The sequence below is a fragment of the Sturnus vulgaris genome, chromosome 7, assembly GCF_052056855.1.
Source record: "Sturnus vulgaris isolate bStuVul1 chromosome 7, bStuVul1.hap1, whole genome shotgun sequence".
Lineage (NCBI taxonomy): Eukaryota > Metazoa > Chordata > Aves > Passeriformes > Sturnidae > Sturnus > Sturnus vulgaris.
In genome coordinates this window covers 14,267,616-14,279,686 of record NC_142249.1, presented here as the reverse complement: position 1 = coordinate 14,279,686, position 12,071 = coordinate 14,267,616, and the positions used below count along the sequence as shown (strand labels likewise).

Genomic DNA, 12,071 nt, shown 5'->3' with positions numbered 1-12,071 from the left:
CAGAGACTGCTTCACAACAGCAGCAGTGATGCCCTCCAAAGCACATCTCAGCAGAAGTCCAGGCAGGATCCCTATACCAACAAGCAAGGCACACTGCAGAGGATCAGCAATCTCTCTATTGTTCTACCTTATGAATAATATCTTAGCTCAGGAAAAAAAAAAAGTGACTTAATGACACTAGTGACAAAAACGAAGGAAACAGGCAAATTGCTCAGGCAGTTCTACTACAGGGAGTTTAGCCTGAGGTAGGCCTAAGGGATAGTGAACCCACTGATAATTTGAAAGGACAGAGTACTTGACTAAGCTGATTACAGACTTTAATAATAGATGTACTTTGAAAATACAGAATAAGAAATTTCAGGCAGCTTCCAATGAGCTCTTCATTTCTATCCCAATCACACTAGTAGTGATTAGATGCTCACCTAGTAAATGGTCAATGCTTTGCTTTACATGGTTTCTGGACTACAAAAATTAGTTTTCACTAGCTTGTTTCTCACTTTATATTGCAATCTCTCAATCCTGTTCGATTTGAAAGTATTTTCTAAAATATCTGACAAATAGTTATTTATATTCATCTGTTCTCAGTTTATGAAATGAAATACACATTACAAAAAAATAACATTACAAGTAATGACCTTGTCTGGCTTTGGTGCAGATGAAGGTCCTAAAACAGCATTAACTCCATAAATGAGCACAGAAGCCAATGCTGGGACAGCCCCACAGGCTGGAACAAGGTAGCCACTTCATCCAATTGCGCCACTGAAACTTCCACTTCCACACTTGGCAAACAGCACTGACCTTAGAGCTGCTGCAGCTGCCAGTTGCTTCCAGAAAGTTCAGAAGAGATTAATTACCAAGGCATTTTCCCTGCCCCTCCCCCCCCCCCCCCTTTTTCACTCCAGTTTCTAGGGATGTGCCAGCTGCTAATTAGCAAAAGGCAGAAATAGCCTTTACTTGCTTTGAGGTAGCCCACCTTTACCTGGGTAGTCTCTCCTACAACTCTCTGGTCAGACTAGGAAATCTCTGCAGACTTAAGGTGGGACCTTAGCTCTAATCTTACAAAGTCAGATCCTTTCCTGCACCCAAGCAGAACTTTTTATGCAAAAGGTTATGGTCAACTACAAAATGTAATTTAGAGGAACATTCAAGCCACCACCTGTTTCCAAATACCCCACGTCCTCAAGGCAAAGGGCTGCATCCTTGGTAAAATGCCACCTCCTCTGCACTGCTCTTTGCTGTCCTGCTCCTTTCCCTCATAGTGCCTCTTGGCACTACAGTACCAAGCTCACCACTAAAAGTCTTGCTCTGTGACAGCAGAGGAGGGATGAAATGGCACACGAGAAAATACAGCACGTCTAACTTTAGCTTCCCTCTATTTCTGCTGGAGCAACTTCAAAGGCAGTAAAGAAGTTGCAGTCTGCTCCCATTAAAATGCAGAGCAGTTTCCCCTGAACAACTTCAATAAGAGAACTTTATATTAGGAAATGCACACACCACTGAAATCAGACAAAATACACATAAGAGAAGCATTGTGATTAAGGGAGTGTTTTCAACAGTGCTGCACAAGTTCACAGTGACTCACCCAACCTTTATGCTATGGCAGTACTATAAAAATCCAAAAGGCTGGCACACCAGTAATGGAAAATGAAGGTAAAAGACAAGGAGGGTAACTCCTATGACTTAGGGTGGTCAGTACTCACTGTGCAACAGCTTTTACCCCAGATGCTTTTCCCTTAGAAGAACAAAAGCTATGTAGGCAATGCTTGCTTTTTTAGCAGCTAAATACCTCTTCCTGTGTCTACAGGTAGTCCAGTGCCTAGAAATCAGCTATCACACCCATATACCAGGGAGAAATGAAACTAAAAGCACTACACCCTCTTGTATCCCATCTCTTATAAGCTGTGAACCATCATGTGACTACAGCCTGTGAGGAATCTCAAAGCCCCCACCTGCAGCCAATAAAGCACATGGGGCAGAAATCAAGTTTAATCACACAACAAAGAAAGAAAGCAGGGGAGCTGTGAAGTTTTGAAGGAGTATGATTGCTACTGTGATAAACAACATGACTTTTATTACTGAACAGATTTCCAGCCATAAGACCTCAAAATAATTAACTAAATATAACCTGAAGTGATGATAAGGTCAAGCTCGAACATGCCTTAAAAACTGGAGAAAGCTGAGTGTGTCCCTTGAAGTAATCAGACAGTGCTGGGACAGGAGGGAAGGGAACCACAATCAACATGATAAACGCATTTGAAAATGTGACTATTAAAAATTAGCTTTGCTACTGTCAGACAATGAGGTGCCTGCATGAATTCACATGTACAGATGTACACATGTACATCTTTCCCACATTAAGAATGCAGGTAAATTGCCACTTCAAAATGGGCAGGCACTGCAGAGAACACAAGACACTATCGTTGACTCGTGATGAAAGACAGGAAAAATATAAAGACTTTTAAATAAGACAAATCTAAATTATTTAAATAGCACTTAATGCTTCTACCATTTTATCCTTTACCCCACTTACACTCTCATTAATATCAGTTATTTCCCAGCCACAATAGCTTTGTGACCAAGGCCATCTACTGGTGAGTAGGGTGTGTGAATTAATGAGAGGTTCGTTGGCCAGATTTAATTAGTGCTTGTCAAGATTTAGGTACATGCATTGAAACTGTGCCAAGCAGCTGTCAGGAATTACTAAATATGATCACAGTTTTGGATGAACAAATAGAACATTAAGGCTTCCCAACTCTGCATGGATGTAAAGAACCATGATGTTGCCCAGGGGAGAAGAGTGTGGTACTCTGAATCTGCATCCTGTTGTAGACCAGACACCATGTCACCTCACTGCTCTGTGTAAAATGAATCAGACATATCAGTGTTGCTAACAGAGACATGGATTTTACCCCCAAAATCACTACCAAACCTGGTGACATTGTTTTCAAGAATTAATGGGGTCTGAATGGAAACATTTGTAGGCTAAAACTGCAAACATTAAAATGGGAATTTTAGATGGGGATTTATTGGCTGCACACTATAGTTACAATTGTACTTGTCCCCAGGCATTAGTCTACAGAAATGGGACACCAGGCAAGGAAGTGGATGGGAAATTAAGCACACCTATATCCTTATGAATTGTCATTTCCAGGATGATGTCTGAGACTAATCAGCAAAGGAAACTGAAGCAACAGCATGCTATGACACAGAGATCCCCACACTGTTCTACTGTTACCTGCTGACGATCATTATTCCCAAATCAGGAAGATGTTTTTAATAAGATGCTTCCTTTAGCTCTGTTTTCAAATTCTGTAACACTTAAGCTAGCATTATGATTTTCAGAGTGAGGTATTTGAGTGGCAGCACTGGAAATCCCCAAATTACAAGACAATATTCTCTCCACCTTTGAGATGAAGTAAAGTTAACCCTTTACTCATCCTTCTTGCCGTAAGAATTTCAGGCAACCTCAATAGCACAGAGACTAGCTTGAAGAAACTGAAATAACTTCTTATTGCTACTTTTGGATGGCAACATAGAAACCAGAAGTTTTTGTTTTGCTTGAACAAATGACACAGAAGAAAAGTATTTCCACAAGAGAAAATGTGGATGCCATAAAATGACAAATGCCCTTCACTGGCCATCACTTCAGTCTGATTAATTGCTATGACGATCAGATTTATGACAAATAATTTATGAATGGCAAGTAAAAGGAGTCAAACCTTCCACATTTGTTCATTACAAGTTGGGTTGGGGCTGGTTTGTGAGGGTTTTTTTGGGGTGGGTGGTGTTTTTTCTTCTGAAGCCAGTATTAGACTATAAATCCAGTTTAATTACGCCAGTTTTATTCAGTGTGGGAGAATGCCATTTTCCAATACAGCAAGCTTAGTAATTTATATGCCTTTCTGATTTATTTATGGTGCAATAAACCCATGGGCAGTTCTGTGTCTTGGAGATTTGTAGTCTCCAGGATAATTTTTTAATTGACGACCAGAAGTGGAGAAAAAACCCCGAACATCCAACTGCTGCCCCCTTTGGCTTCAACCCACAAGACATAAACAACTTCAAAAGAATAAAACAGTGCATGTGAATTTCCCATCACATCTTTTGCAGCAAAAGTGTGTTACCAACTAGTTGATAAGCTTTAGATGTTCCTCTCATTAAGTCATTGGATCAAAAGAGCTGAACTATGGAAAATTTAATTTACACCTTCAATTACAATTACTGTGAATCAGAGTAATTACACTTCACACTTTTAAAACACTGCACTAACGTCTACAACATGCCTTGGTAGAAAGTTAGCTTTATATTTGATACAGGGGATGAAGAAACCCGTTACCATCTCCTGTTAATTGGCATAGAAAAGCCTCCAGCTACTTACACCAGGATTCTCACATTCTAGAAACCAGAGATAAAGTGACAACTAGGAAATTGTTCACTTGCAGCATCTAATTGTAAGGGTTTGGTCATTTCTTTAACACACATTTCAAACAGAGGACTTCATTTCACTTCACTGTCTGGTCCTCTTTTAAATTTATGTTTTCAACTGATTTTTCTTCCATAATTCTCTCAACCTGGAATTTCCTATATATTACTGAATTGAAAGGAATGTTGTTTTTTTTTAATTTTCCAAAACATATATAACTTTGGATCAATTTTCCCGGTGCAATGCTAAAAGCTTTTTCTTTCTCCAATCCTACAGCAAATACTAATAGCAGGTCTAACTTTCTTAACCTCAAATATATTCAAAAGCAAGATTACCTCAAAATGAACTGCTGAAGCTAGACAGGCTAAGAAGTCCCTCTACCTCTATTTCATCTTGCATATTATTCAGCTATACATTGTACAGTCCCTAGGGAAAAAAAACACAGGAAAATAACTCAGAGTGGCCATCAGTCATTTAAGTGTTGTTTATTTTCAAACAGCACCATTTCTTCTCAGAATGTAAGAAACTGACATATCCATTACACCTGCCTGAATGAAACTGTGCTGTCTAAATGCCTGGGATGAACACTGGAACCAATTACATTTCTACCAGCCTGTTCCAGGGAAAAGGCTTTACTGTAATGTTGCAGCATGGTGCAAGTTTCAGAAAAAAGTTTTGGAAATCTCACATAGAAAATTCATCCCTCTTTTGGAGGAAAGGGCAGGAAGGGGAAAAAGGCCCAAAAAAGCCTGGTATTTGTGAAATCAAAACAATTAAGAGTGGTACATAAAAAGGGTGCAGAAGGCATTTATTCTAATAGCCTTGGATGTTCAATCCGTGTAATAGTCCAGTCTGGTTTTGCTCCTTCTGTAAACTCCCTTTGGAACCTGAAAAATGAAAGATAATAAGTGAAGAGTTGTTAAAACTTACTTGACCTTAAGGAGCTACTAAAATGACAAGAAATCATGAAGAAATATTTTACTTCAAACTTATTGCTGTAAAAGCCACTTATACTTTAATGCTTACACCCCAAAATTGAAGATAAAAATTATTTCTGTAGTATGAAACAAAATGCATTGACTTCAGAGTATTTTGGTTCAGAGCCCATAGACAGGATCAAGCAGCAATAGTAAAGACCCTGATATCAAGAATGCACTCAGTTTTCACAGCAGGAATATGAAAAAAGCTTTATGGAAGATCTTGATTTGTAAATAAAGGGTTTTATTTAATGGGATGGTAAGTGAAGGGAAATCATGTACTCCATATTTTACTTGAAAATTTTCATCCTTCCTGAAGTGTCGTTTAAAAGGTAATATATTTTCAGAACTACATCAAAGATCAAGCTAACAGTAGTACTGAGTCTCCCTTATCTCAAGATAAGTCTGAGCTTCAAGCTGAATTCTCATGCTCTCAAATAACCTGCATATCATGGACAAGAGCAGTATAATATCATTGCTTTACAATCATGTGCAAATCCACTTCTGCAAAGTGGGATTGGGAAGATATTTAGGCTTTAAGGGAAGGCTCTCAAGGTTAATGGAGCCTCAGAAGCCTCCAACTCTGAGGAAGATGCTGAATTCAGCTAAGGGATGGATCCACAACAATCTATCCGGGCAAAAAGTACTGGTCTCCTCATGAGTGTTACCTTTGTTTCAGAGCTCCTCATCACCTAGACTCCATATTTTCAATTTCAAATGTGGGTGTAGAAATCCTTGATCATACGGCATTTATCACACAAAAATCCTCACTTCTCCCAGCTTCTGAGAATCTGATTTTCGATACATTTTGCCAACTGTGTAGGTATTTTCTGCACTGCTCTGACATCAGTACACCAACACAGACATTATTTATAAGTATTCCTAATGTGTGCTTTGAGGATCACAAACCTCATTCAGTGGTCCAAATACTGCTCTTCCTTATAGATAAAGAGTTTCCAATAATGTCAACTCAGATGCAAGAAAATAACGTAGTGACGTTAGGGGTATTTAAAAATCTTGGCCCCAAAATCAAAACTGGAAAGCTGGATGAGAATTAACTTGGATTAGAATTGAGGTAAATTAAAAACACTGGGCTCTGCAGTGGCACAGTGGGAGTGCTTGCAGACCTGCCTAGCCCACAGGTACCTCATGGACATGGGAACAGAAAAGGACAAGCAAGCTTACTCATAGTTTGCTGTTAAAAGATGTTTCTTTTCTTTTGTGTTTTCATCTCCAAACACAATCTGGAAGACTTTGGCTTCACCTGGTACTTCATCAGGTAGATTAGCACCATTCAGATACCAGAAGCACATCAGGATGCTAACAAACTTTCTTCCTGTTGGAAACAAATAAAAACTTAAGTTAGATCTCATGTTTCTCATCGGTCAAATACTCCTATTTGTACCTAGCATATATTCTAGTGAGACCCTGGAAGGAAAGCCATAAAGAATACAGGATAGAATAATGAATGATAAAGCTATTTTATGCCATACTTATGCTGTTGAGCAATAATAAAAATACACTCTGTAAAAAAATAGGTATTTTATCATGAGTGTGATGTGACAGTGTATATAATGAAACTGTATAAAAAACGTTGTTTCCCATAGATTCCAAAGCTAACCGCAGATACAACAAATCCATGTGGAGTAGTTCAAAGATGGGAACAATCTAAGAGGGGAAAAAGAAATTCCTACTTCCCAAACCAGGAAAAATGCTTACTGGGTCTGACAACTTGAAATGCTCAACTGAAGACCCAGGGTTAGACCCACATATCATCTCCACCGTGTCTGAGAGTGAACAGGGCACACAGCGCTGGTATCCAACCAAAAGAAAAACTTGGTTCAGCTCATCACTAGCTTAAAAAAACCACTCAAGGAGTCCTAGAACGAAGTGCATTTCATCACAGAAAGACTTACCAGCAAAATTTATTTAATTATCCAGCCTTCACTATTCTTGCAGAATGCATGTTCATTGTTGAAGCAAACAGCTTTCAGCATATATAAGAATAATTGTTTTTGAGTGGTTTCACATTGCTGAGGACTAATAATATAAAATTCTGTACCAAAGAAGAGGAATAAGCAAAACCCCAACAGAAATCAAAACAGTACCATGGTGTATTAACAATAATCTCTGTCTGTGGTTTAAAAAGAAATCAAGAAACTTTATATGGATGAATTACAAACAGAGAAACAAGGAATGACAAACAGTATTCAAAATCACATCTGCATGGAAAATGTCTGTTTAGTAGCAAAACCAGAAAATAAGACTGCTCATTGCTGAAATATTTTAGGATTCTAAACATACCATCATCATCATAGTAAATGCGAACATCTCCTTCTGTTGTGTACATGATTGCATCAATGTCAGCTGCTAAAGCATCCCTGTGGCTGTCAGGGAGCAAAGAAATCTTTTCCTTCAGCACCTGAAGTACCTAAATTCAGAAAAACTGTCACTTAGTTTTTCATTAGGAAATTTAAGTAACAATCCATTTCTACTGCAGTTAATAAAATGAGCTGTATTACTAAAATATTTGTCTAACACATCTAATAGCCAAACTGAAAAAGCACTGGGAAGTTTGGGTATTCCTAAACCCTAGTTCAGCAGCACTGAAGAAGGTCCATTTACTGCTCAAAACAAATGAAAACCAAGCACCTTAACAGATGTTCAGAAAAGGTACAGTCAAAACAGCAGCAGCAACACAAGCCCTGTCATCCCAGAACAGCCCAGTGAAGCCTGCTCCCACAATCACACTCTGCCTTCTCACCACTGAATTATTGCTATGTGCAGGTTCCTAAGCTTTTGATTCAGTATCTTTCAGCTAGCTTTCACAAATTTCTTTGAAAATCAGTTTCATTACCAGTGAGTTTATCTTTGCTATTTTGTGATCCACATTGCATTTCGAAAAAGTTTAAACGATTGCAAATCATAACAGATTGAAAAACTAATTAATTAATGTCCTTATGACACTCACATCCATATTATCTAAGTGTCCTTTGATCCACACAGATGTATTGAGTAGAAAATGGTGGGGTGCAAAAATTGCACAGAGGTAGCACCTCAAACACCACATGAGAAAGTTGTCACCAGAAAGGATGAAACTGCAGAACTTATTTTTAACCAATACTCATTTTTTACCCTAACTTGATCTACCATTTTTGAATAACAAACAAATGCAGAGGTTACATGGAAGCAAGAGGCAATCTTCAAAAGGAGACATTGGTTTCATTTTGCAGGTACAAAAGTCACTGGCCAAAGAAATGACAAGGGGTGTGGGATCACAGCCTCACCTACTACACCCTTGGCTTACATGAAGTCTCTGCATCAATGAAAACCTGAAAAATTTACAGCGACCAGAGCAAGTTCTTTCAAGAGGAAGCAGAAGAGATGCCCTTTCAAGACAACTACAAGAAACAAACTCACGTTTTATTGCTATCTCTGTTCAGAGGGGATGCACTAGAACAGCACCAGAGTTTTTTGCTGCAAAGGCATGGGTGGCAATAGGACAGGCCATGCTGACATCCTGTAACAAGGCAGACATAGACCTGGAGTGTCTCCTCCACTTGACTCTGATGCATCTGCTACCTCCATGCCCTGGGAAGGCCAAGACAACTTCAGCAATTAAAAATTCATAAACACACAGCACTGATGTTTAACCAGGTCAGTCATAGCCCTAAGACCATGACACAAGCCTGAGGCCTTCCAGCCAAAACCAGTAATCAGCTGTATGATCTGATGGCAGTGAGAATGTATCAGTGCAGCAGGGATGAGCACAAACCAGTTTCTTTATTCACATGAATTCTGGTGCAGAGTGAGTCAGCTTCAGCCACCTGCCTACACCTAGAGACACACAATTCCACCTGCCATCCAGAGCCTGCTGCCTTTCCATCCTTCCTGGTACACTAGCAATCTTTCTGGCATTTGGTCCTTATGCTCAACAGCTAAAATATATTTCATTTTGTTTCAAATACAGCAACTTTGAATTAAGTTTCATGCCTTGAAATTAAACATAAAAAAAGCTGTGGGACAAAAAATTGCCCACCCGATGTTGTGTTATGCTGTTTATCCCAAATTAAACCAAACTGGCAACTTGTAGATAATGACAGGGTGAATGCATCCATGTTACTTTATAACAGACAATCAATTGCTAAAACAGGAGATGGAAAGCATTTACCTCTGCTGATACAAGTTCTTCCAGCAGGTCAAGTTTACGCTGAGACAGCAGCTTTGAAACAACAGAAAAGGCCTGCCAAAGTAAAATAGAAACAAAAAACAAACATGAACAAGCAACTCTGGGCTGGCTTATTTTTCAGACAAATCCATAAGTATATGACAAGCTACCCAAATATTCCATGATTTAAGATTTCAGTATTTGCAGAATTTATCACCATTGTAATGCAATTCCTCCAGCATTACAAGAGTGATTTCATGAACTGATAAAAATATGATTTCTTTTCAATCTCTTATTTAAAACATCAACGCTTCTGATAGGTGAATGCATAGTTTACAAAAAAAAAAAAAAAGCTTTGCAGTATTTTGTATGTTGCTTTTACTCTTTTTGATAATAATTCAAACAGTCTATGTCTTTCCCTGGAAATATTTTGTTCTCCTGCTCTCTTTTCCAACTCATCTTCTGGTTTCAGTCAAAACTGATGCTGCAATTTACAAATTTTTTTTAGAAATCTGGTTTAGTCTCTCAACTCCAGAAATCTCTCCTTTTTCCCCTCAATTTTGTAGGTATATTTACATACAATTATGCCTCTACATATTCAAGTAGTGCACTTGTGAAGGACAGCATATTTAGGACGTTACAACAAGTAAAAACAAACAAACACCAAAACAAAACCCCAGAAATCCAGGCCAAGGAAAAACAGGTGGTTCTGCACACTTGTCAAGTCATTTGTTGTAGGTTGAGGGGTTTTTCCTGTCTTGAATTGATTCTAATAATTTTAACATTCTGTCTCCTGATGTGCTGTTTTGAGCCGGGCTTTTTTGATAAAAGTAAATATAATAATAAAAAGTTTGCCAACAGATAACTGTAATTTTCATATGACTAGCTTTGAGATATTTACCTCTTTGACACATTCTGTTGACAGAGTTTAGTGGGCTCGTAAATTTGGAAAAATAAATAAATACACCTGCTCTATGCTTGTCTAAGCTTCATCATTTCAGGAAAACCTGCTAAGAGGAGACACACTTCTCTTTAAAGTCTCCGTAATGTTTGGAAACACCTTCCTTCACGCTACTTTGGGGGATGGCTTAACCAGTTCATTTTAATTGTAGAATCTGGGAAAACAAGAAATTCCTGAAGAAAGGTACAGCTCTGGTCACACAATTTGTCTCGAAGTCTGGTGTTTGGAACCAGCAGTGGGGAACTCCATGTACTTTACACACAGGAGCACGTTAGCGCTATGACGTCCACACGTAAAATAACATCAGGCTGGACATCAGGAGGAATTTCTTCATGGAAAGGGCTGTCAAACATTGAAATGAGCTGCCCAGGGAGGTGGTGGAGTCATCATCCCTGGAGGTGTTTAAGGAAAGACTGGACATGGCATTGATGCCAGAAACTGGCTGACAAAAGTGGTGTTTGGTCATAGGTTGGACTCAACGTACAACACAGACACGGAGCTCCTGGAGTGGTCCAGCAGCAAGGACTGGGGGACTGGAGCATCTCTCCTACAGGAAAAGCTTATGGGACTGGAATTGTTCAGCCTCAAGAAGAGACAGCTGAGAGGGATCTCATCAATACGGGTAAATATTTAAAGGGGGGGAGTGCCAAGAGTATGGACCATGTTCTGCTCGATGTGCCAAGCAACAGGACAAGAGCCAATGGGCAGAAACTGACGCACAAGAAATTCCACCTGAACACAAGGAAGGACTTCTTCACTGTGAGCATGACCAAGCACTGCAACAGAATGCCCAGAGATTGTGGAGTCTCCCTCACTGCAGATATTCCAGACCCGTCTGGACACAATCCAGTGCCGTGTGCTCTAGGACGGCCTTGCTGGAGAAGGAAGGATGGAGCAGATGGCCCAAGTGGTCCATTCCTACCTCACCTGTTCTGTGAATCTGTGATTGTCTCCAAAGTCTTCTCCACCCTAACTGGTTCTATAATTCCATGAAAGTAACCGGAACATCGGCAGCCCCTGCGGAGGCCAGCAGGACCCTTCCCCTCAGGCCGGCCGCTCTCCTCGCCCCGAGGCCCAGGCCCGCTCACCTGCTTGGCCCCCCGCGTGAACTCCTCGATACTGAATTCCTGGTCGAAGTAGAGGCGGATGAGCAGGTAGTAGAAGCGGGTGCGAAGCCAGGCGAAGGGGCTGGTGATCCTCACTACCACTACACGCCGCTGAGGGCCCTCTGTCCCAGATCCGGCGCTGCTGGCGAACCGAGCGCTGAGCTGGGGCGGACGGGTCAGGGCGGGGCCCAGGGGACCCGGTGCGGCTGCGGCCGGCGGCAGGAGCCGGGCAGAGCCCGCCAGCGCCCGCGCCAGCCAGCGGACACGGCCCGGAGCCGCGCAGCGCAGCGCCATGACGGCCCGGGCCCGCCCTGTCCGCCCGTAACTCCCGCTCCCCGGAAACACGGCTGCGGCCGCCGCTGGTTCCGGTGCAGGCGCGAGCAGGGCGGGGGGGGCGGCGGCTCCGGGTCAGGGCGCTCGAGCCGCTGTCACCCCC

At 40.9% G+C, this 12,071-nt stretch overlaps 2 protein-coding genes across 2 annotated transcripts in view; both read right to left on the bottom strand.

Annotated features, from left to right (window-relative positions):
- The window catches only part of SPATS2L (spermatogenesis associated serine rich 2 like), a 144,985-nt gene extending 140,090 nt beyond the window's left edge, over positions 1–4,895 (bottom strand). Inside the window, exon 1 of the mRNA XM_088167825.1 lies at positions 4,759–4,895. The gene's annotated coding sequence lies outside the window, so the exon portion shown is untranslated. The remainder of the gene's footprint in view (positions 1–4,758) is intronic.
- On the bottom strand, positions 4,893–11,954 carry MAIP1 (matrix AAA peptidase interacting protein 1). Its single transcript, XM_014879481.2, has 5 exons — positions 11,618–11,954; positions 9,572–9,643; positions 7,705–7,831; positions 6,586–6,736; positions 4,893–5,310 (listed from the first exon to the last, which is right to left on the bottom strand). Exons 1-5 carry the CDS (start codon positions 11,927–11,929, stop codon positions 5,232–5,234), a joined length of 741 nt encoding a protein of 246 aa, XP_014734967.1. The 5' UTR covers positions 11,930–11,954; the 3' UTR covers positions 4,893–5,231.
- Positions 11,955–12,071: the final 117 nt, after the last annotated feature.

Bases quoted from the DNA above. Each gene is read 5' to 3' on its own strand.
- MAIP1 (XM_014879481.2), bottom strand. From the start codon at position 11,929: ATGGCGCTGCGCTGCGCGGCTCCGGGCCGTGTCCGCTGGCTGGCGCGG. The intron at 9,644-11,617 runs GTGAGCGGGCCT...TTACTTTGGCAG, and splicing joins TCACGCGGGGGGCCAAGCAG to GCCTTTTCTGTTGTTTCAAA. The intron at 7,832-9,571 runs GTAAATGCTTTC...TTCTGAATTTAG, and splicing joins AAGAACTTGTATCAGCAGAG to GTACTTCAGGTGCTGAAGGA.